We start from the raw sequence: 26,071 nt of genomic DNA, 5'->3' as shown, positions 1-26,071 counted from the left end.
GGCATAACTTTGTGTCGTACCCTCAGATTTTCACCTAACAACGTGATGGGGTAAAACTTGCTTTTCAGCCACCAATGTCCCAATGTCCCACATGACAAAGGACATGACAATTCCACAGAATAGTATAAAGAAACATTTTCTTTATGACATCAAGTGGCGGTGAGTGTCATAAGAGATTGAGATTCTCCCATAATTTGACCATTCTAAAACCATATGCGTAGCATTTTCAATCTTTTTTACCAAAGAAATTTTAGTCACATTACAGTCACATATCTCATAAATTTGAATATTTGTTTTGATATCACAAAATTTTGATTTTGTTTTTCAAACTTTAGTTAGGGCTATTATATTTCACTTGTAATACTTTCTCAACATTCCCACGTAGCAAATTCATTTGGTAAAGGACTTGGAATGAGAATTTAGAAGAAAATCTAGAATTCAAATTTAGAAAGTAACATCATCATTAATTTACTATTACTTGTTTATTGAAAAATGTTCTCAACTATTAATAAAATGTGATTATTTTCATGTTTTATAAGTTTAACCTTCTGGTTTCTACAAAAAGAGAGCTTTCGTAATCTAAAGTTTGATAAATGCTGGTTAAAGTCTAATAAATTATTTGGATCAGAAATCGAACTTGAGCAATAGTTTTCTTTTGTATAAAAAAAAAAGTAAAATACAAACTAATTAGATTCACACAATTTTTAGGGGGGGGGGGGGGGGGGGGGGAAATAGTTTGAATCACATTATCATTTCAAAACAAAATGGAATAGATCAAAATTTTATTCCTTTCTCTACACATTACTTAATGTCACAAAACAACTTAAGGAGGTGCATCACCAAATTATATACAAGCTAAGAGAGTTTTCTCTTCTTGGTGATGATCTCCTATATATTCCTCATCAAAGAGAATTGATTCCATTACAAGTTGAGAAAGATTTACACATGTACTTTCTCTCATATTTTCCATTTAACAAATTACACAAGCATTGGGATTCTCTTCCATACTTTGAACATAGTAATATGTGGTCATGTGGGGATTATATGCCCTATAAGCCTTCACCATTTCTAAAACAGGGTCAGGGGCTGGCTCTTTCTTTTTCTCCTCTTCTTTCTTTTCCCCTTCTTCTTTCTTCTCTTCCTTTTTCTCTTCTTCTTTCTTTGGTTCTTCCTTCTTTTCCCCTTCTTTCTTCTCTTCTTCCTTCTTTGGTTCTTCTTTCTTCTCTTCCTTCTTTGGTTCTTCTTTCTTTGGCTCTTCTTTCTTCTCTGGCTCCTTTGCTGGTCCTACTGAGATTAAATCTGCTTGCCAATATTTTCGAAGTTTGCTTACAATTTTTACCGGATCCACGGTTCCTACCACGGTTAATTTCTTCTCCTTCATGTCCATGGTGATGGCATCAATCCCTACATATGGTTGCACAAGTTGAACTTAAGCTATAAAATCATATACTAAGTGTATGTTTGTATTGAGTTTAGAATAATCACATTGTATCACCTTATTTTGATTTAAAGAAAATAGATTTGATGCCATAAAACTTCACCGTCATTCTAAACATGCACTGTCCTTCTAGGGTTCGAACCCCGAACATTAACAAAAATACATACATGCACTAAAACTTCAAATTCTACCGAGGTAAAATATATTTCATGCGGTCAAATATTTCCTAGTCACTCATCTCATGTTTATCCAAGAGTTGAAATGTAGTGACACTATAATTTATTTTTATTGTGCACACAAGAACTTAATTCAAAGTTGATTTATCAAAAGTTGACCAATCAAAAAAGGTGTCACATTAAGTGAACTTAATTCAAAGTTGACAAAGCAAAAAGTTTAAAGCAAAGTATATGGAATCTTGGGTCTGCATTTTCATTGAATTGAAAAAAATCAACATTTTAGGTTTATTCGATTAATGATGTATATGGTCTTTATATAGACCTCAATCATTTAATAAATGAATTTAAAATTTTAATTTTTGTTTATAATAGTGACCGGATGGCGTACGCCACATATGAATATTCCTAATAAATTCGCAACTTAATATTCTTGAGTTTGTATAAACCATCCTTACTCCTCACTAAGGTCCATGCAAGATTTATTTAATAGTGTAACCAAATATTATAAGCACTAAAAAAAAAAAAAAAAAGACAGCACAGAATTTTTCATCAAAAATGGAAAATAAAATAGACAGCATAGATTTTTTTTTTTCCTCCAGATTATGTGAATCAAATACATACAAGTCTAAATGCTGACTGCTAGTGTCAATTCTTGCTATAAATGCACCTATATATATGAAATACATGAAAGTGGATGCATCATACATGTTCCTTTCAAATCACGAAAACTCATTTCATAAGATTTTATTATAACCACTGGACAATTGTTATTTTATGACGTACTAACTGATAAGGTCGTTGTCAATTTTAGTAAAAAAAGTTACTATAATATCAAAAGTAAAATGCAATTTTTCCTCATCCATAAACCGAGACACAAAATGCTTTGTAACAAAAAAAATGCTTTGTAAAAAAATTACCAAGATTAATATGGTTATATTCAGTTTTGATTTGTTCAAAAAAATATGGTTATATTCAGCATAAATACTTAACATGGTTTTTTTTACTCCTCTAAAAAAAGTTTTTTTTTTTTTACTTTAAAATAATTATATTTGTATTATCATGACACTATGTATATTAAACAAGTATGAATATCATAATTTTTTGTGAACTATGATATATATTAAAAAAATATTTTGTATGCTAATAAAATAGTGTCAAAGTTTATCGAGTCTAGCAGAATGAGTTAGTCACTCATAATGTGATGAATTAATATTCAAATATGAGTTGTAACAAGTATCTATATTTAATCTTTGATTTTGTTTTGAATATAATTACTTCTGGTGGAGAGAATCCATCTTTAACAACAAAAATAAGAAAATTATGGAAGAAAAAATTGAGTCCTAAATTGATTAAAAAACAATATAGTTTGCATTGCAGCTCAAATGTCACGTGTCAATGTATGATATTGGAGGTTTTGTCACCTACCACTAACGGGTTACCCATCAATTCATTCTCCCACAACCAGATCTCAAAATTTTATAACATTCCCTTGATTTGTGTGTATTCTTAAAAATCATTAAGTTAGGTATCACAACTATTATATGATTGTACAATTATTTGGTACCTGAAAGTGTTGTGACTGTCTTCAAGGCCTTCTGCTTTGCCTTATCATCTTCCAAATCTAATTTGAGCACAAACTTCTGCAATCATATAATAAATCACATATATAGTGACTTGTTTAATTAGTCCTAATTCAAATAATTATCATGTAGTAACAAAAATTTACATCACAAGACACAAAATCCAACCTCTCAAACAAAACATAAAAAAAGACACAAAATCAAAACCATCCAAATAAAAGTGACAAACTTTAGAAACCAAAAATTCTATAAATTTTATCATTTAACTAACCAAAAGTATATCACTTTGCATCATAAAAATATGCAAATAAAATAAAAATTTCAATCCATACGACCACACATATAATCCATATGTTCAATCAAATACAAAACCATGATAATTAGGGCAAAGGGAAAGTGAGAAAGAAAAGCATAGTTTAAGGAGAATCAAAAGTGAATCCAAGGTTCTAGTCAAAGTTAATAAAAGAATCATCCCTTTTAGAAAAAGAAAAATAAGAAAAACAAACAAAGAATAAAAAGTATAGAAAGTTAGAATCATATACCTTCATTTTAGTGTCTCTAAATGGGTATATGCAGATGAGAGGAAGAGAAATGTGAAAATGAAAGATGTTAGAAGGAAAAATAGAATATGGTAAGTAAGTTGAAATAAGAGAGAGGAGATAAGAGAGTGTGGTGCACGAAATCAAATAATGGCTGCTATGTTGAGAAAATAATGACACACACTTTAATACCGGAAAATGCGAATCAAAACAAGGTTTTGCAGAGTAGGAGAGAGAATGAAAAAGCTAGTGAGAGAAAATTAAACATGTTGTACGTACGTAGTAAGGAGTAATGGAACAGGTGGAGAGAGTAATATGAGAGATAGAGAGAGTAGTGAGATTGTCTACTCTACGTATGCAATAGTGATGATAATTAACAAATCAATCACTCTCTTGTTATGCAATAAAGCCACGTGAAGCTATGTTTTTGTTATGTTAAACAAGTTGGTAAGGCATCACCACTACACCACAAGGTTAAACTAGGGTGGTCGTTTTTTTCTCCATTTAATTAATGTAATTTAATTGCCTCACGCATGTTTTGTTTGGATAGGGAGGAATTTAGGTATGGACCAAAATATTTGTTTTATGAGTATGCTATAAGTTAATAAATTTAAAATTAGAAGTTTTCTATGTAAAACAACAAAATCTTGACTTTAAAAACTTAAATAAAGTTGAATGCATAATTTTTTAAATAATTATTTCTATTTTAAATTTCTTGGCATGTGCCTTTTGGACGCATATTTGCATTTACCTTGTTTTATGTAGGTGAAGGTATATAATGATTCGCTTTAGTAGGTTATTATATTCTTTTAAATGTGGATAACTCACTTAATTGAGATTAGAATTTTGATTTGCCACACGATAGTTTAATCTATTCTAATGAACCAACCCTCAACAAGGTCATTTGATGTAGGGTAAAGAGGGAGGCCATTTCTATGGTTCTAAAAAGTAGGTCTAAAATTGGGGATCGAAAATAAAAAATACAATTAGGGCCTTGATTGAGGATAGTAATGGTAATATTTTGGCATTCATTGAAATTATAGTTGAATTTGATTTAATACTGCAATATCATGTTAAATGTATCCAAAACAAATAAGTTCATCATCATTATCTTGATCCTTAAATTCAAAATGAGTTGATTTCTCTTTTAGTCCATGTTGTTAGAACTTCAATGATAAGGATCGTTAAAGATGAAAAAAAATTGTAATCCGTGATTTTACCCTAGATGTTAGTCATCAAGAACAAAGTGACTTTGATTGTACGATGAACAAATGTGTCAAGTGATAAGATAAAAAAAAAAAAAAAAAAGAAGGAGTGATTTTCCTTTGAGTTCTTAAAAGTAGATGATACATCTGTGCTCAACTGAGTGGATGTGTGATTAACCAAGGTCATGACAACTTGGATGAACCAAGGATTCCCCAACTAATAAGATGATATGCATGCTAATTTGCATATGAGATTGTAATCACCTTGTTAGATCAAGCAATTACGTTGAGAAATAGACGTTGTTTCTTAGTTACGGGTTCCTAGACTACTCCAAAGAGCGTTTAACGTAGAAGGGTGAACTTCTACCTAAGACATCAAAATAAAGTAAAGGAAAACAATAAAGAAAGGATAAAAGGATATGTTCGATTTGATTTCTGTGTTGAATAATTTTTTTTTATAAGGAAGAGTACAATGACATAAAAAAGGACTGGAAGATAGTCCAACGAAGTTGGGATATCTTGGAGATTCCAGTCTTTATTATAAAGGTCAAAACTAGGTTGTTTCAGTGAAAACCGTCGTAATTCTCGAGTTTTTTTTTTTGTAGTGAATTGAGTCTTGTAGTTTTTTTTTAGGGACTAAAATAGATCTTCACTCTAAAAATCAATCCTATCAAATTGTGAGGAAAATAAAAAAAAAATGGATGACCAACAAACAATTTTTTAACTTTCTTTATTTTTTATGGTTAAAAAGTGTTTGTGATCTATTACTTAAAAAAAAAAAGGAAAAAGGGACATCTTTATTAATTAATGTGACCCCAATGATCGTATTATGACAGTTTTTTTATTTTAATTTAATTCGTATGCATCGTTGGTGTTTTTTCAAAAAAAAATATATGCATCGTTGGTGTATATTTATTTTATACATGTATTTTTTTAATGTGTTGCCATGTTAAAAAATACATATGAGTTGTCATATTCATTAATTGAAGTAGAAATGGATTATTTGATGTTTATACAAAACGAATCACAAAATAAAATTAAAATGTAATATGACATGGGATTCGATTTTCACGGAAACACCGTGGAACATGGTGTAGACGCTGAAACAATTGTCGGGTTTATTGTAAATGTTGGGTTTAATGGCTAGTACGTGCAATGCAAATCATTTTTCACCTACATTGACGGAAAAATAGGATGAGTCATTTGCTAATTTGATTAATTAATTTTTTAAGAAAATGAAGTTGAAACTGATATGCCTAGAGGCAAATAAAAAATATTTATCCATAATCAATGTATTTTTGTTTAGAGTTTGACTTCAAGAATGCTTATAATTCGGTTGATTGAAATTTTCTTGATTTTTTGTGATGTTAAAGATGGAGTTTCACGAGAAATGGAGGAGATGTAATATAAAAGAATGTTTAAGGACATCTTCTATTTCATTATTGGTCATTGGTATCGCCACGAAGAGATTTAAAAGTTGTGGATTAATGTAAGATCTCCTATCACTTTTTCTTTTTCTAATTGTAGCGGAGGCCTTTAATATGTTGACAAGTAGAGTTTTGGAGTTAAGGAAGTTTGCTGGTTACATACTTGACAGGGGTGACTAAGGTCTACAATATGCTGACAACAATTCAATCATTGTTGAAAAGAGGTGATCTAATATTATGATCATAAAGGCAAGTTTGTTGCTATTTGAAATGTAAGGCTTAAATGTTAACATGAATTAATAAGAGCTTTTTGTAAAACATGCTCTAATAGAAAATCGCAATTCAAACCAACTCAAACAGAAAATCGCAAAAAATTGTGTTTGACTCGGATGTATTTATACCATTTCTTTATTCAACTTCTGCGGTTAAGTCTGTGTGGTTTTTATTTTACCAATCAAACCAAACCAAACCAAATTGTCATAATGAAAACATTAATTAAACATATGTCATCAAACCCAAAACTCAGCCCAATGCTCCGCCGTCCAATAATCTCTCCCAATTTTCATCATCTAGACTATTACTTATTCCATCAAACTAAATCTCTCTTCTTTTCCATTGAATCTCTCTCTCTCTCTCTCTCTCTCTCTCTCTCTCTCTCTCTCTCTCCCTCTCCCTCTCCCTCCCTCCCTCCCTCCCTCCCTCTCCCCCCCAAATTGTATTAAAACCGATTGATGGAATGTTGGTGCATCATACCTTTAAAATTGTTTTAATGTTGGAAATAAAAAATTGTATTGTTTCACAAAAAACCACACCAACTGAACCAACCCAAACCATATCGGTTTGGTTTGTTTTTAAAAAAACATAGCGAACCAAACTACAAGATTTTATATCTTGTAGTTCAGATGACTTTTAACCTCAAAATTGAGCAGAACCTCGCCGCACACACCCCTACCTTGGTCTGCCAATTGGTGCAAACTCGAGAAGAAAATATATGTGGCATCAATTGGGTTTGAGTCAGTGAGATCTACACTATTAAGTCGAAAGAATAAAAAGTTATCCCTTGGTGGTCATGCATTCATAATAAAATCAGTCTTGTATACTCTTCTGGTGTAGTTCCTCCCTTTTTTCAAGGCTCCATCATGTATTACATCTAAACTTAAATTTATTTTTATACAATTTTCATGGAGAGGGGTGAGGAGGAGAGGAAAATTAATCGGGTGAAATGTGATGTGTAGTCCTCTTGAGTAGGGGGAGTATTTTAAATTGGGCAGAAAAAGATTCGAGTCGAACGCTCTAGAGCTCGACTCAATAAGAATTTGTTCAACTTAAAACTTGGATTCAATACGAACCTTTTGTTTAACCAAAGTTTGGATCGTTTGAAGTTCACGAACAACTAGTTTCAGTTCGTTAGGTTCAACTCGTTTGTCCAAATCACATCATTCAAAAACCTTTTGTTTTTGTCGAAAAATTATATCTTCAACCTTTTTTTTTTATTATTATTATTTTTTAAAAAAAAAGCGTAGATTGTACTAAAATGAAACTTGGTGAGTATCTAAACAATGTCCTCTAAGATTTTAGTACGTTATAATTCATATGCAATTCATATTCATATATATCACGTACAAGATTAAGAAAGAATACTACCTCTAAAAAATCAAAGAATACTGGTGAGCATCTCGATCTTATGACCACTAGGGAGAATGGTGGTAGTGGCACTTTATATTTATTGTAGTTCACTTACACACCACCACCAATACATGGTTTTGTTTAACGAACTTAATTATATATGGTAAGATTGACAAGATTGTCAAAACAAGGGCAAATGTAGGTGGGTGCCATCAAATTCATATACCCAATTAAAGAGGTTTATAAGTGATCTTATGTCTTCAATTCCAAACTTCTCTAACCCCTCATGGTTGAAGGCTTGGCATAAATCAATCTCATCAAATGTTTCTTCTTTGCTGTGGAGTCTGTTTTATAATAGGATAGCCATATTAATAGATAGAAGCTATTGGTCAGGGATATATTCAGCATGTTAGAAAATGTGAGAGTGAAGAATCGATATCTCACATTGTTTGTGGAACATATGGGAGACAAGAATGAGAAACTTTTTCACAACAAGGAAATTTGCTTAGAAATGATGGTAGAGGAGGTGAAAATGTATTCTTGGAACTGGTTGAGCATTTAATCAATTAACGCATCTCTTTGATTTATTAAAATTTACATAGTTCTGACCAAATTTATAAGGGGCCTATATAATTTGATAGGATCCATCAAAACTGTCAAAAAGAATTATTTTTACAAAAGCAGGTTATGATCATCATTGTTTTTGGTTTCATTTTAACAAAAATTTAACTTGTAAAAAAAGACTATTCTATAACAGAAACAAAGAACTACTTGCAATTATATATATAGACCAAAAAATATATAGTACAATATGATACAATTATTTGAGAGCATTTTATCATCATCATCATACTAATATTTAAAAATTTACTTTTCAAAAACAAATAGTTTTAGAAATTTCATGATAATCTAATCTGGATACACGTTGATAAAATAATAGAAATTCTCAAATGCCACGTCTGGTGGGTCCAATGACGGTGCCAGAATGAGAGTTGTGTCGTTTTCTTTTTCTGTTGTCATAAACTACGGTATAGTATATTCCAAAAATATAAAGTACAATATGTATACTAGTATACTACAGTGTACACAATACAAAAATATATATTGCACGTGACATGAGGGAGTGGTAGTCGTGTTGTATATGGGTCCCACTGTTGAAACTCAAAATCACCGTTTTTCACAGTTTTGATGGCTGCGGCGGCGTCGCCGTATACTTTTGAATGCCCGGCGGCTGCCGTTACTTGTGGTCTTCTTCCTAATGCACATAGCATACAAAAGACAAATAACTACTCCCGTTTCAAAATGAGTGTTGCTTTAGCCAAAAAAATTTGTTTCAAAATAAATGTCACTTTCAGTTTCCAATGCAATAATAACTTTTTCTTTTCAATTGTACCCTCCAATTAATACTCTGCACACTACTTCCAAAGTATTACTTTTAAAACTAACCAATAGTTAATAAGGATAATTAGGTAAAATAACCATTCTTTTTCTTTTAATCATTGCATTTCTTAATATATGTGTAAACACCTAAAACGACACTCATTTTGAAACGGAGGAAGTATTAAAATTTGCACACATAGATTTTAATATTTTGGTCAATTGAACTATAATTTGTGGAAATTGTTTACTCCCTCCATTCTTTTTCTTTTGATGTTTTAGCTCTTGACACAAGTTTTAAGGAGTAATTAAAGTATATAAACATTTGTGTGTGTTTTACTTAAATGTCCTTATTTATCATTAAATTCACATGTGATAAACCAAAGGTCACAACTACTTTAATAGTTTATTGTGTTTTCCAACAAGGGTAAACTTGAGAAAACAATAATAAATTCACAAAAACATCAAAAGTTTTGGAATATAGTTGAAATTCTAAAACATCAAAAGAAATGGAATGGAGGGAGTATAACATGTATGTGGACAGGGACGCTGGACACAACACAGATACTGGCTCCCCGACACAACTAATAATTTAAAAAAAAATCACATAACTTAGTATAAGTATATGTGTCGGTGTTATGTCAATATCAAACACAACAAGTGTTCGATACCAACAAAGTTTAGCTAGATGAGTGTTCGTGTTTCATGGTTTATAATTTTTTTAGGAATTGTTTATAACTATTGTACTCAATTCTAGAAAGTGAAATATATTATATTCTACAATTTTGACGAAAAAAATTTCTCCCTAACTATCAACAAAGTTTTTCCTTTTGACGGTAAATATATTATTCATTAGATTCCAACAATGAAACACCTTTACACGAAATTAAACAATTATGAGAAATACAACAACGACTACCACCAAAAGAAGATAAGGAAATCTTCCTATCATACCTTGAAAACTAGGCCATCTTTGCCGCAACCCAGATCTCTCCATTTAGAGCCCTCCACCTCTTTTTGCCCCTTTGATATGATATAATTTGACATACAATAAAATTAATGGAGAAAATAATGTGGAAGATAAAGAATGAGGAAAAAAACTCATGCAAATTGACATTGTACAAGATACTAATTACATTTTGTATCAAACAACAATAATACCAGCTTAAGCATACATCATTATATATAAATCTTCCTTTTGAACAAATTTTGCATGGAACTATACGTAATCACAATTGATACCAGCTAGTAATCAAGAAATATTTTAAACCTGGTGCTACAAAACTCTGCTATTGAGAGGTCTATGGAAGGGTTCGGCGTAATATGGATTTATAGGAGACAACTTTACTATAGGTATACATTTGGATTGACTTGTCCTTGGATCTCGCTATAGCGGGAGTTTTATAGCACCAGGTTAAGTTAACTTCTTTTGATAAGAAACTAGTTTCGATGGTGATTATTATGTACAATTTTCACTATTAAATTGTATGAGGAAGGACCAAAAGGAGTTAATTGAATTCCATTACGGTTCCCTTAAAAAATTTCAGTTTCGAATCTCTAAAAATTCAAAGCAAAGAAAAATATTTTGCACACCAAATCAATAGTTTTAACAAGGAAATTAAAGGAGACCCCCCTATAGACATAGACCCCCTCAAAGTAACATTCATGCAGTAACTCAGGAAAATATAATAGTATTTTTAGTAAAATTATAGTAATAATACACTATTTGGTGGTCGATTGGTTTTATGTGATAATCTGCAAAGATCATTGTTGAGGACACAATCAATTCATCAAATTGTTGAAGACAATATTTGAAAATAGAAGTGGAAAGATGTTGAGGAAGAAAATAATTTTGATAGAAAATCATAAAGGCCGTGTAATGCATAAAAGAAAGAAATAAAAGGCCGTGTAATTTTTGGAACAAAATGGAATTGATGCATTAGCATGTTCAATATCTTATGAAATGTTTGATTCATAGAAGCATATTTATATATGTAAAAATGTCATCAGGTGCATGTGAACACATTTAATTCATGATATTTTCTACTACAATTGTCACGGAGTGCATTTCGAAATATTAATTGTAATATTGAATAATTTATATCTTATCTTACTACGTTAAATTACTATATTTCCACGGTACCTTAATCTTATCCCAATAAAAATAAAAGGAAAAATACTAAATCATTCATCTAGAAAAATATATTTTTCTTCATGGGAAAGATTATTTGGACACATTTCATCAAAAAAGAAAAAAATAAACTTGGACACATATTCAATTATTGAAGATTGCATTTATTTTCTATACTTGACCAATTAAATATATTCTCCATAATTATAACTAAATGTTTTCTTCTTTTATTCTTAAAAAAAAACTAAATGTTGAAATATTTATCAAAAAAAAAAATGTTGAAATAGTTAGACCGTATATTGTAAATCATTCATCTAAAAATATATATTAACAGAGAAATGCTAGGGTCACAGCCACTAACACTCTCTTTTAACACACCAAATCAGAATTGGACACATGTCTCACTTCTTTATTTCAATCAACCTGTAACCTGTTCAGTCTGTTTCTAAACATTTTGATTTTTTTTAATAATTAAAAAAAATTCTCTGAGAAACACAGTCTTCTTCAATTTCCATTTTTTTCTCTGAGATGAACTATGTTTGTTTTTCTCTGAGCCGCTGTTGTTGTCTTTCTTTATATAAAAACTAAAATCAAATTACATTAGAGTTTATTAAGAAATGAAACCCGTAGATTAACTTCTAAAAAATGAATAATGTTGATAATGAAGGTGAAAAAAACACAAGAAGGGGGGTTGAATTGTGTTTTGGAAAATTCTTCGTTTCTCCTAAAAACTGAACACACTTGATCAGAAGCTAAGTGAGACAGCTTCTGAAGTGATTATCAGAATCTAAATGCAGCGGAATAAAACAGAGAGAGAGAAGAAGAACGACACAAAGCAATTATACTGGTTCCTTCCACAATCCGGAAGTAGTCCAGTCCCCCTTGCACTTCCAAGGAGATTTCACTAAGAGTAATATCTGATTACAATTGCTCAAGCACACAAGCAAGAGACTTCCTTTGCTCAAGCACACAAGCAAGAGACTTCCTTTGCTCAAGAACACAATCAAGAGACTTCCTGCTCAAGCACAACTGCAAGAGACTTCTAACTAAACAAAATTACACAGAAAATTGTTTAAGGATGAACACTTGATATACAATCAGAGGTGCTCACAATAGAAATCAGATACAGACTCAATGACTTAAGAATTTCTAAGATAAGACTTTGAGACACAGAAATTCTAAGTGAATGCAGAACAATTTCAGCAGAGGTTTGGCACTTGTATGAGAGTCTTTCGTTTAGCGTTCTTGCATTACCAATTCTCTAAGTCTTCACTCCTTTATATAGAGGTGTGAAAGAGACGTTGTGAAATTGCCAGCACATCAAAGAGTCGTTGTTGAAGCTTGATCTTTCACCAATGATCTTTTGCCTGATTTGGTTGTTGTCCTATGAAGAACCAATTTGAAATCCATTCCTTATCCAAAGGAACATCTATGCAGGCGAAACCGTATTCTGGAGCTGTTTTCTTGTCTTGTAGCGTGGACACAAAACAGAGTAGTGGAGAAGGTGGTTGTACAGTTCGTACAATAGTACAATGTCAACGCTTTCGTCCAAATTGCAAACACATGCCTTCAAACATCTTTGAAATGACCGTTGCAAAATTCCACTAATCTTTTGTTGTGTTTTCGAATCCAATAAACAGCTTTTGCAGTGATGATTCTTCAATCCTTGAATCTTTTGCAAATCCAGTTGATCTTCAGCTTCTGGTGAAATGACTTCTGATGAGGCAGCTTCTGATAACATAGCTTCTGATGATGCAGCTTCTGAATGATACAGCTTCTGATAATCGCAGCTTCTGATGATGTGGCTTCTGGACCTCTTGTCTTCAGGAGCACTATTCTTCAGGAGCGCTTTACTAACTTCAGGAGCGGATTTTCTTCAAGAGCGCTTTTCTCTTCAGGAGCGAGTTTCCTTCAGAAGCACTAAGCTTCAATTATTGTTGATTCCTTTAGCTTTTCATTTGCTCATTCAGAACCAATAAATGATGTAACTTTTTAATTAAGGTCCTGTACACTTGAACAAATATTAGCTAGTCCAATTTACAATTTTTAATACCTTGTTATCATCAAAACTCTTTAAGGTTTATTGTTAAACACATTTTGTTCCAACAGATAATACATAACAACATGCTCATTCCTGTTAGGTGAAATTGATATAAATTCCATCAAATTATTTGGATAATCTGAAGGAGATGGAGCAGGTTTGCAAAACTGAATCCTTTTATTAAAGCAAAATGGCTAATATATAGACTTTACAAAATATAAGTAACTGACTATATAATTCAGCACATGATAAAAACAAAGCAAGACTAATTCAATAACAAAACAAATTCTCCTATTAATAAGGGCTTATTAACACTAACAAATGAAAAATCCTATTTGCTAGCAACTAACTAAAACAGCAAAGACACGTGAACAACAAAAACACTTTCATTTCCTCCCTTAAACTAGTTCCAGTATGCAATTATCAACCAATCACCACTCTCATAATCTTCCATCCAACTCGGTGGTCTCCTCTCTCTACCTTGAGTCCTATTTTCATGAGAACTCTCTGTTTCATTCCTATTCTCGTTGCTCCCATCATCTTCACCGCCACTCTCACCACTACTGAAATCATCATCACTCCAAATCAAATATGAATCTATTTGTTCTTTAAAATTTTGACCCCAGTCCCAACTTTTTTCTTCCTCAAATACTACATCCTTACTAACTACAATCCTTTTTGTCTTAGGATCAAACAAACGTTAACCCTTTGACTCATCACTTACTCGTAACATAATACAAGGAAAACTCTTATCATCAAGTTTACCTCGTTTTGCCTCTAGTATATGCACGTGTGCTATGCATCCCCAAACACGAAGGTGTTCTACTGAAGGCTTGACTCCGCTCCAAGCTTCTTGAGGAGTGATGTTCTTCACAGCATGTGTTGGGCATCAGTTCAGCAGGTAAAATGTCCAATTTGCAGCTTCAGTCCAAAACAATTTGGGAACCTTTTTCGTAGAGAGCATACAACGCACCATATTCATCACGGTTCTATTTTTGCGTTCTGCTACTCCGTTTTGGTGTGGTGTATATACTGTGGTAAGTTGCCTTTTTATTCCTTCTTCTTCACAAAATAATTTGAAATTTAGAGAGTTAAACTCACCACCTCTATTTGTCCTCAAACACTTGATGGATGCTTCTGCTTCTTTTTCCACAAGCTTCTTGTAATTTTTGAAACACTCCAAAGCTTCTGATTTTTGAATGAGAAAATAGACCCAACCCTTCCGACTATAGTCGTCGATAAAGCATAATAAATACCTTCTTCCACTACTTGAGGTTGGCTCTATTGGTCCGCAAATGTCTGCATGTATCAGCTCCAAGTTCTTGCTGGCACGCCATTCACTCTTCTTTGGGATTAGATTGCGGTGTTGTTTTCCAGTGAAACAATCAGCACAAGTGATACTTGACGGTTCAATTTGAGGAAGACCACGCACCATTTTCTTTGTTTGCAATGTCTTCAAGCCTTTGTAGTTTAAGTGACCATACCTTTGATGCCAAAGGTAAGTGAGTTCAGAGGAAGTATGTAGGCATTTCTCAATAGGAGCGGTGATGTTGGAACTTTTATTGAAGAGGATAAACATGCGATTTGCACTCATGTTGGTGTGTGCAATCAATCCCTTGTCTGTGTGATATATATTGCATGTACCGCCTTTTATGAGAATGGTGATGTCCTTTTCTTGCAGCTGCCCCACACTCAACAAATTGTTCCGAAGCTCTGGGACATAATATACATCTTGAAACAAAAAAGTAGTGCCATCAAATACTAGCCTGACACTGCCTTTTCCAGCCACTGACATGCATTTGTCTCTTTGTTCCATTTGGGACATTCATATTGAAAATGCCCTAAATTATGACACTTAAAACACTCCACTGTGTCCCTTGTGAAGGATTGTCTCCCTCTTCCGCGTCCTCTTCCACGATATGTTCCTCTTCCTCTTCCTCTACTACTTTCCACCTTCAGAGCTTGTTCAGCATCACGGTTGACCCTTTTAAACTTCTGTTCATGAACTACCAGAGATCTTTGAAGCTCATCAATGGTCATTTCTTCTGTGTCTTTTGACTCCTCTATTGAAACCACCACATACGTGAATTTCTCTGTCAACGTACGAAGAATTTTCTGCACCACCTTTGAGTCAGACATAACCTATCCATTGCTTCTCATTTTGTTAGCCACCGTCATCACTCTGGCAAAATATTCAGTGATGGTTTCTGCATCCTTCATTTCCAGCACCTCAAACTCTCTTCTCAAAGAGTTTAGCATCGACTTCTTCACGCGATCGTTCCCTCCATACTTTCTTTTCAGAGAGTCCCAAACAATCTTGGATGTGAGCCTATCCAAAATTTGTTCGAAGACCGAACTATCAATTGCCCTGAAAAGATAATGCTTGACCTTGTGATCATTCATTTTGGAATTCTGTAGCAACTCCAATTGTTCTTCGGTATGCACAATAGTTTCAATAGGTTCCTGGTAACCGATTTCAATCATGGTCCAGAGACCTTTTGCACGAAGAAGATTCTTCATCAACTCACTCCAATGATCGTAATGTTGACCATCAAAGTAAGGAATTTTTGCTGAAAGCTTTCCGTCACTCATTTTGTGTTTCTCTCTCAGCTAAGCTGCAGCTTAGTTGTATTTATCAGGCCCAGTGGGGGCTCTGATACCAGTTTGAAGGAGATGGAGCGTGAGACAGGTTTGCAAAACTGAATCCCTTTATTAAAGCAAAATGGCTAATATATAGCCTTTACAAAATATAAGTAACTGACTATATAATTCTGCACATGATAAAAACAAAGCAAGACTAATTCAATAACAAAACAAATTCTCCTATTAATAAGGGCTTATTAACACTAACAAATGAAAAATCTTATTTGCTAGCAACTAACTAAAACAGCAAAGACACGTGAACAACAAAAACACTTTCATAATCTTTGGCCCTTTTTAAATTTTGGTCAATTACCATGTCTTCCTCCTTTTTCCCACAAATCCTAAACTCCATCACTGCTATTATCATTATTTTATTCAAAGCATGGTGATGAAAAAGAAAAACTGAGACTGAACATGAGAATTGGAATTAAAACAGCAAATTCGGGTTTCAGGAGAAAGAAACTCCAATCATTATACCCATTTGGGTTGACAGAGGAGAACGTTTTTTTTATAGAGGAGAACTTGTGATAAAAAGATTGTGTTTTGGGGGAGATTAAGCAAAGGTTTAACATGTTACAGGTTGATTGAAACAAAAAAGTGGGACACATGTCCAATTCTTATTGGGTGTGTTAAAAGAGAGTGTTAGTGGGTGTGACCCTAGCATTTCTCATATTAACATGTTAACATGACACTATAAAAACCAAGTTGCCTCGTTGAGGGGCTGGGGTCACGACTCCTTAGCATATTATTATTATAAGGGATAGGGGAATTGGAGTTCGAATCTCAACCACGACGTCCAATTTAGCAGTTTTAAAGTAATTTTGACATTTTTATCGATAAAGCTAGGACTTGCAGACTGTATAAGTTAACATGTTATAATTAAAATATTTATAGTGTTTTGTTAAAGTATATTTAATTTTTTTTAGATATTATAAACTTACACACACACACACACACACACACACACACACAAGGATAGATGAAATGATAAAGTCATTATAAACTTATAGACATATGTGGAGATCACATGGTTCGATCTTCGGTCCTGACGTCCGACCTAATGATTTCAATATTTTTGTTAGTTGAGCCATTGACTAATGGACAAGTAGATAGAAATTCTATTTTACCATTATTATTTCATTTTTTTAGTGTTAACTTTCCTGAATTATTTTTATTTTTTTAGTGTTAACTTTCTTGAATTCATGGGAATAAGGTCCGGATAATCTTGTTTTTATTTGGTCTTGGTTATTCCATCCGTTTCATAATACTTGTCCATTTTAGAGAATAATTTTGTTTCACAATACTTGTCACTTTCAAGTTTCAATGCAACATTAATTATTGTCTTGACAATAATACCCTTACATATTTATTGTAGAGAGAGAAAAAAAGAATGAAATAATAAATAGTTAAGGGTATTATAGAAAACAAACACATAGTTTCATAAAAAAATAACAAAATTTATTTTGGTTTCTTGGTTACTGCAATTTCTCCAAAATGGACATGTATTTTGAAACGGAGGGAGTATCACACACTAATGCAGTAGAGAGAAACTATAGTAAATGAACACATGATACAAGGGATTTCTTTTTTGTTACATTGATTGCAAAGGTAAACAGCCATTCCCAACACGAACAAAACAAAACATTCCCAACAGCATAACCGAAAATGTTTTTTTCTTAGGAACATGGACACTTGGCACGACACTGATACAGACATTTCGACACCGCTAGTTTAAAAAATATAGGACACCGACATCGCTACATATATGTTAATTTTTATATATACGGTCTAAAATGAAATTCAAAATACAAAATATAAGCATCTAACTTGAGCAAGTTATTTCATTAGAAAAGTTCTAAAACAAGATATCGTAGTATTTGACCTTTATTTATTCATCTACCAACAAAAAATCTAAAAATGTTATAATCAACTATAATGTCTATTACCCTTAATTGATCAACATTTCTCAAAACATAGTTTCTACTTTGTGGAAGCAAGAAAGAAAAAAATGTTTTAGATATTTTTCGGAGTTGTCCGGCAGGGCACGTATAAGTGTTATATAAGTGTCGGACACTGATCCTAGGGGTGTCGAATTAAAGAAAAACAATTTTATTTAGGACACCGATTTTAGTTGTTCGACACGTGTCGGACAAGTGTCATAGGAGTGTCGGACACCGACGCCTGTCGGACACCGCGACACGGCTAGTTCTAGAAGTATCTATGCTTCATAGATTGCTGCTAGCTAAACCCTTTGTATCTGTTTTCCATTTTGTCCCCATTTTGTACGTCTTGTATAATTATGGTGGTATTAATATATAAGCTGATTCTAAAAAAAGATGGAAGTTGTTTTTGTAGTTTTGTAAATTGTGCATGAATTCATAGTCCATAATAAGAACATTTTGACTGTCGTATCAGTCATTCTTTCATTTACACTTCTCCTCTTAGTATTAAAAATAAGTGATCAATTTTATAATAAAATTTCTGTTTGATGATTTTGTTGAGCGACCAATTTGTGAGAACTTTATCTAGTACTTCCTCCGGTCTTATTTATAAAAAATATTTGACTTTTTTGATTTATTGCATAAATGATGTATTTGGTCTATATTCTAGACAAGATACATTAATTATACAATGAATCTAAAAAGTCAATTTTTTTATACAAATAGGACCGGAGGAAATACAATATTAGTCATAATCAATTTCACAGTTGTTCATGTGCATATCCTGAATTAGAGATGTAACATCCCCAAATTCTTATCGTTCCTTATTTATACTCTCTCAAGGGGGAATTGATCCTCTCATGTGACATGAGGGTCTATTAGCAAAAAGTGAATTTTATTGATTGAGATCTAAACACATGAGGAAAAGAAATTGAGAGAATCCTCTCTCCTCTTTAGGGCTTGCTGATATAATTGAAGAGGACTGATAAGTCAATTTTGTTTTATGATGGAAAGCTTTCTAAACATGTCCTAGGTAGTGAATAAAGAATGGTATTTTGTACATTTGTTTTAAAATCTTATTATTTTTCTGTTTATGACTTGGTGGGAAAAGCAGAGAATATTGTTTATTTACTTGTGCTTCTTGTAGAAGAATTAATTTTTTTTTCCCATTATTCTTTTCTTCCATGCATTATCCGAAAATTTGAATTGAAGTTATAAATGAAAGATACATTAATGCTTTTGATCCAAGGAAGAAATTTCTGCTTTGGCCATGTTTATTATTTATATACAATAATGCAATAGAGAGAAAGTAGTAAATAAACACGATTCAAGAGACTTTTTCTTTCTGTTAAATGGATTGCAAGGAGATTGTTCATTTTTTAAATAAGTTCATGTGCCTCTCCTACGCCTCAATGATTTGTTGTATGAATCGGGGACGGATCCAGAAATTTTAGTTGGTGGGGGCATGTATTTTTCTATAGCATTAAGTATAGCATTATATGAAGTTAATGCTATACTTAATGAAAAACTGAAAACACATTAACATCTAAGAATAATAATGGTTCTCTACGTATTTTCATATATTTAGCTTTGAAATCTAGTTCCTTTACTCTTTCATGCATTTATCTGAAAATGTACTTCTTTTTGGTAGTCCTTGGGTTGGCATTGGAAATTGATAATTAATGCAGTTGTTCAAGCTCTTCCTCATACATATACAGCTTCATCCAAACCAATGTTCAGAAGGACTCTAATAGGGAACTACTATTATAGGTAATATAGGATAAGATCGCATCTCAAAGTGAAAAATGAAACCTTTCTTTCAGGGTTTTGCTGCTTGAGGATCATTAAAAGGATTTAAGTTCTTTCATATTTGTATTCTGTGTCTATTGCATATTTAGATCACATACAAAAACTTTTCTTTCTCAAATGCCTTAAATTTTTATCATTTAACACTTTGTTATGGAATCAACAGGTGGATAATTTGGTTCAAATTTAGTTATTATTCTAAAATTACTCTACATCCTCGGTTGTTTGTTGTAGAAGTGCTCTATAATGTGTTAGTTTCTCTTTTACAGATGCTTGCTTGTGTGAAGTTTTCTATTCTTGGAAATTATTATGTGATAATTATGTATCTGTTTCGCTTACATCATCTTCAGATACTAAGATCTAATGTTTATAATTTGATTAGTCTAATTCACGTATAAACTCATATTATAAACTTCACCATGTTATACATATATAAAAAGAACATTACAAAATTTAAAATTACAGTGTCTCTTTAATTAATTTTACTTTTTAATTGAAAATGATATAAAAGGTAACCAAAAAAATGATAACTACATCGAACTAACATGTGGAGTGGAAACTCCTGGAGCATTAGAGTGCAAAAAAGGAACAAGAGAATTAGGCGACTGATCATAAAAAACTAAGGTTTTTATATTATCACAACTTAGTTAGCAAGTTGAATTGTATACTTATTCGATTCTAGAGAAGAATGCTGAACTTTGACAAAATCACCAAGCATTCTTCTAAAATGCAAAATGAAATACTTGCCACAGAAATACATATATTTTTGTTGCATGAAATACGATTAACCACCACAGAAGAATTCAAGCACAACGCATTATGTTTCTGACCTCTAGCTTTACCTAAGGATAAACCTTCAAAAACACCTCATAACTTGGCCGAAAAAGAAGTTGTCCCGTCCATATTGCTTAGAAACTTTCATTCTAGTCACGTAAAAGACCACCACAACCAACAAGCAACAGGAGCTTACTAAATATGTGAAAATTGAGGTCATGTATTGCTCCATATTTTATAGTTTAATGGAGTTTACCTTCTATATTTGATTTCAGGATTTGTGATATGAATTTGTCAACTTTTAGTGATATGTTGAATGGTCTAGTTAATAAACATTTTTGAAGTGATATAAACCGGTGCAGAAACCCAATTCAGAACAGTTCGAAAACCATTTCACACAACAGTTTGAAAAACTAGTTCGGTTTGAGATTTTCAAACTACTGCACTGAATTTAGGGTCTATTCGGTTCAATTTTCTTACGGAGAAATAAACTACAATAATGACATCATGAAATTATAGAAGGAAATAAGCTGTTAAGAAGGAGGAAATTAACTTTGACATGAAATTTTGGGTGCCTTGGGAGAATCAGGAAAACAATGCTCTTGTAATAATTGAATTTTTCTTACATTTTTGGTGGTACCATAATTAATAATCCATTCATAAAACATTGAAATTACCATAAACTTGGTACAAACCATAAACGGAAAGGAACATCGTCATGCTTTATAGTCTCATTGGAAAAGTATTTGATGCTGCTATATCGTTCAAACAAAACGTCCCAAATTCTAAAGTTTCTCCTGGATTGTTTCTTGGACAAGAAAAAGTAACAGCAAAGTAGATGCTATTACCTCTGATTAGCTCTTTATTATAGCTAAATTCATCTCTTCTCATTACCATGCACTTCCAGTTACTAACAAAAGCTACTCTATCTTCTAGCTTCACCTTCTGCCACCCAATAGGACTTTTGTTCCTGTTCAGTTTGAACACTTCGAATCTTGTAACCTTAGGTGGCTTAGCAAATGCTGTGGAAACAATGAATCGTTCAGAGAAAACACGTCGTCTTTCAACCTCGGCATTATAGAACATACGAATGAAGTATAACTCTCTTAATGTTTTATCTTTGGCTAGATAACAGCCAAACATACTTGATCCTGATGGCCCTCTTCTTGGAACTTCAGCCAACACTTCAGCCTTTGGAGGTCCATTAGTGGAGTCTTTAAGATCATAAACCAATATAGTGTCTGAGGATGGGTCAGTTACGTACAATTTTGTACCAATAATTTCCATGTTCATAAAATAAGTCCCTGAATCCTTATCTGGCTCAACTATAGTCCATGACTTTTCAAAGAGTTTGTAAATTGCAATGTGACGATAATCACTCAAAAGAACGACTAAATAACAATCAGAACCATCACAATTTGGTGCCGAAGAGGCCACCATTTTTCTCACAAATAATTGTCTATCATTGACGATGGAAGACGTGGGAGGCATGTACAACTTTGAGGGTATCGTGATTCTAACATCAGTCACTGGATTCAAAAAGAAAATTTTTGCAATACCTCTTTTAGAATTGTCACTCACAATCAACCAGCCATCAACTGAGCCAAGGCATTCATCAGTGCTCCTCAATAGTGATTTATTATTTCGCCTAAACCAGCCCTTAACTGTGCTAACCCTTTTTGTACTCAAAATAGGGAGTTCAGGTAAATGGCAGCAACGCTTGTTTTCAATGGCATGGGAAACTGTTTTCCTAAAAGAACGGCAAATTGCTCTCAATCCAACGTAATCTTTAAGAGGCAAATGCTTCATAATCTGTTCAAACACATCGACCGGTAGATTTGTGAATATGTTATCTTCCATCTCGGATCTGTCGATGACAGCCACTGCATAATCATCGCCACTTATAAGTATTAGTGGTAGTGTAAAAGAAGTATAAGTTTCTTTTCATATAAAATACTAATTGATGTGTCAAGACATCAATATAACAAAAGTAATTCCAAGTTCCAACTACATTGACACTTCGATACCCAACAATCACATGCAGAAGTTTGAATAATATTGTACTAGTATTAAAGAGAACAAATACAATTCAGAACGCTGAGAAGAAGAAAGTCTAAAAAATAAGATCCTCACCACTAATGAAACTTACACAAAGTAAAACAAAAAAGTTGTACGTAACCATAACCAGAACGCTCACACTAAGCATTCTCTTATTTAATAGCAATGTTGTGACATCGCAATGACTGCAATCCGTAACGCAATCATGACTGTCAAATCCGCATTGATTGAAGAAATATACCTAATATCTGTTGAGACTACATCAACACTTCAAAGCCCAACAATCATACGCAAAAATATAAATAATATCATAGTAAATAAGAGAAGAGATATAACCAAGTGACTATGAAGAAGAAAATGTGAAAAATAACATCCACGCCACTATTGAGAGAACCAATATTGTTCAGAGTTGATGTGGATTTAGCATAGAAATATGATTAATTATCACTTTATATTTGGGAGAACTATGGCAAAAAATAACATATAAATCAGACATATTAGACATACAAGATTTACAACGATCGGTCACGCTGAGTATCTCCACTGCTATCAAACCGAAAATTAGCAGTGGAATAACCACTGATAACAATTTGAGTAGCTCCACTATGAATCCGAAATTTAAGAATGGAATAACCATTGTTAACAATTTAAGTTCCTGTATTAATCTGTGATTCTATTAAATCTGCGACAAATAGTGGTAAAGGAGTTTGTTGGAATGAACATCATAGTGAAACTAGGATATTTTTAAAATGTAATGAAAATCAAAATAAAAGTGGTCAAGGTATGAAACCAGCATAGCTGGTCAATAGGTATTTAGTTTAAAAAGATTGATGATGTGGAACAATATGGTTGTGGGAGTTTATGAGAGTGATTGACCATATCATTCCTCGTAGAAATTTGAGTTATGTTATTTGGACAAGGAAAATGCTATTTCTCTAGAAAAATAGCATCAAAAATCATTGACAATCTATAAAATAACCATAGATTTACAATGAAAAATAGGTATTGACACGAAAATCTAAACAATAAAGAGATAATGTAAAAAAATATAAGGTGAGTATGAGAGAGAAAGTTGTCGCAAAATACGGTTGTACAAATATCATTCATCTAAAAATTTATATCATGTTAAAGGTATTTATCACAAAATGGTTGTACAAATATCATTTATCGTAGACATTGTTTATAACTTTTTTTTAGTAATTGTTTATAACTTTATTGTACTCAATTCTAAAAAAATGGAATATTATTCCCTCAAAAAAAAATGGAATATTATTATATTCTACACTTTTGATGAAAAAAATTTCTCCCTACTTATAAACAAAGTTTTTCTTTTTGACAGTTAATATATTCTACACTAGATCCCAACAATGAGTCACCTTTTACACGAGATTAAACAATTATGAGAAATCCAATGACGACTACCACCAAGAGGAGATAAGGAAATCTTACCATCATACCTTGAAAACTAGGTCATCTCGCCACAAATGAATCTGCAAATATACGGTTATATCGAGTAGTAAAAAGATTACCACTCCTTAGAGAGTTTTGTATGAATACTAATCTTGTTTTTAGTTGTGATTAACCGAAAAGATCAAATTTCTCTATCTTATGTTAAATTCTTTTATAAAAACAAAATTCTCTTAGGTAATTCATGTTTTCGTTTGAAATCCATAAATATATCTCAATAATAACTAAACCTGATCAGTTATTATTGAGACCCTTTAAACGCGAAGCTTATTGCCTTAAGACTTCACAAAACTATTCATCTGGAGTGTTCCCATCAAGTTTTGTGTTGTCTTATCTAATCTCATGTGTTCCAATATCAAACTTCTCCGTTCGGTACTTCGTTTGATATTTGAGATGATTAAGTAACAACTATTAAACTTCTCCGTTTAGTACTTCGTTTGATACTTGTTAGTGAGTTTAAAATGATGACATTAGATTAGAAAATATAATTTAAATAAAATAGATATATAGACTTGGTTTGAATAGAATTTAATCATCATTAGACTATTCCAACAATACCAAGACTAGAAGGTCTGCTCACTCATGATCATAGTAGACAAAAGATTGAAATAAAAAGACATAAGTAAATTGCATAATTGTAAATGATTGAATATAAATTGTTGGAATTGTAAAAAAAACAGAAAAGCAAATAGCAAGAATGTAAAAATGCAGAAAAACAAAAGCAAAAGAACTTAGAACAAAATGTTGAACTTAGATTTCACTATAGTAAGTTTACAAGCATTCCAAGATGATTATAAGTCTGATGGAGAACCTATTTAAGCCTAGAACCTCAAGACAAGGCATTCAACTCAGATTTACAAGCTTTAAAATAGGAAAACCAAAGAGTTTTGTAACAGCTCCAGCTGACAGCAAAGACGCACGGTCTACACCTCAGACTGTGCACTTTTCATCTTCCAGGTCATATAAATGCACACACTACTCCAAAACGCACAGACCGTGCTTTTCCTCCTGACTTCCCATTGCTCAAAGCGCACGGTCATGCAGAAAAAATGCATGGACCGTGCAGTTTTCGACCAACTTTTCCACCTTTTCTATTCTGAATTGAGCGTAGGTGTCATGAAAATTGTAGATATGAATGCTATCTTTCATTTGCCTTTGGTTTGACTACATTTAGACATCTACAACTTAGGTTATGATCAAAATACTGCACCAAGGACAACACATACCGTGTGTTTTTTCAGCTATTCATTTTTCTTGTTTTTCTTCAATTTCTCTGCTCCTACCTTAACCAAATGCTCTCATTTCTTAGTTACTTGTCCTAAAATTAAAAACCAAAGTATTTGTATTAAAATAACTAAATTTTATTGAAGTTAAATGCTAAAAACATCATAAACTACGACTTATCAACAACCCCGATCTCTCCATATAGAGCCCTCCACCTTTTTTTGCCCCTTTGATATGATATCATTTGTCATACAATAGAATCAACAAAGAAAAGAATGTGAAAGATAAAGAATGAGGGAAAAAACTAATGGAAAATGAGATTGTATAAGAAACAAATTACATTTTGTATCAAGCAACAATAATAGCAGCTTTAGTATACAATATATACAAGTCTTCCTCATGTACAATTTTTGTGTGGAACTATACGTAATCACAATTGATACCAGCTAGTAATCAAGAAATATTTTAAACCTGGTGCTACAAAACTCTGCTATTGAGAGGTCTACGGAAGGGTTTGACCTAATATCGATTTATAGTAGACAACCTTACTATAGGTATACATTTGGATTTACTTGTCCTTGGATCTCGCTATAGCGGGAGTTTTATAGCACCAAGTTGA

General features: G+C 32.4%; 2 protein-coding genes and 1 pseudogene across 3 annotated transcripts; all 3 read right to left on the bottom strand.

Moving 5' to 3' along the window:
• Positions 1–752: 752 nt before the first annotated feature.
• Positions 753–3,894, bottom strand: LOC146908815 (heavy metal-associated isoprenylated plant protein 39-like). Its single transcript, XM_085726621.1, has 3 exons — positions 3,737–3,894; positions 3,179–3,254; positions 753–1,404 (listed from the first exon to the last, which is right to left on the bottom strand). The coding sequence occupies exons 1-3, from the start codon at positions 3,740–3,742 to the stop codon at positions 971–973; spliced, it is 516 nt and encodes a 171-aa protein (XP_085582747.1). The 5' UTR covers positions 3,743–3,894; the 3' UTR covers positions 753–970.
• Positions 3,895–15,682: 11,788 nt separating this feature from the next.
• On the bottom strand, positions 15,683–16,132 carry LOC146908814 (uncharacterized). The gene has a single exon (XM_085729308.1). The coding sequence runs from the start codon at positions 16,130–16,132 to the stop codon at positions 15,683–15,685; it is 450 nt and encodes a 149-aa protein (XP_085585434.1).
• A 5,153-nt stretch (positions 16,133–21,285) lies between these two features.
• LOC146908813 (uncharacterized) lies at positions 21,286–23,398 on the bottom strand (annotated as a pseudogene). Its single transcript, XR_015020224.1, has 2 exons — positions 23,269–23,398; positions 21,286–22,586 (listed from the first exon to the last, which is right to left on the bottom strand). The product of XR_015020224.1 is annotated as an uncharacterized LOC146908813 (transcript).
• Between the last annotated feature and the right edge of the window lie 2,673 nt (positions 23,399–26,071).

The sequence above is a fragment of the Medicago sativa genome, chromosome 7 (genome assembly GCF_051527215.1).
Source record: "Medicago sativa cultivar Bolivia chromosome 7, Bolivia_mono, whole genome shotgun sequence".
In the NCBI taxonomy this organism is placed as follows: Eukaryota; Viridiplantae; Streptophyta; class Magnoliopsida; order Fabales; family Fabaceae; genus Medicago; species Medicago sativa.
This window is presented reverse-complemented; position numbering and strand designations above follow the sequence as displayed.

Excerpts from the sequence above, each read along its gene's own strand:
- LOC146908815 (XM_085726621.1), bottom strand. Across the intron at positions 1,405-3,178 it reads GACAGTCACAACACTTTCAG|GGATTGATGCCATCACCATG; the intron begins GTACCAAATAAT and ends AACCATATGTAG.
- LOC146908814 (XM_085729308.1), bottom strand. The coding sequence starts at position 16,132 with ATGAGTGACGGAAAGCTTTCAGCAAAAATTCCTTACTTTGATGGTCAA.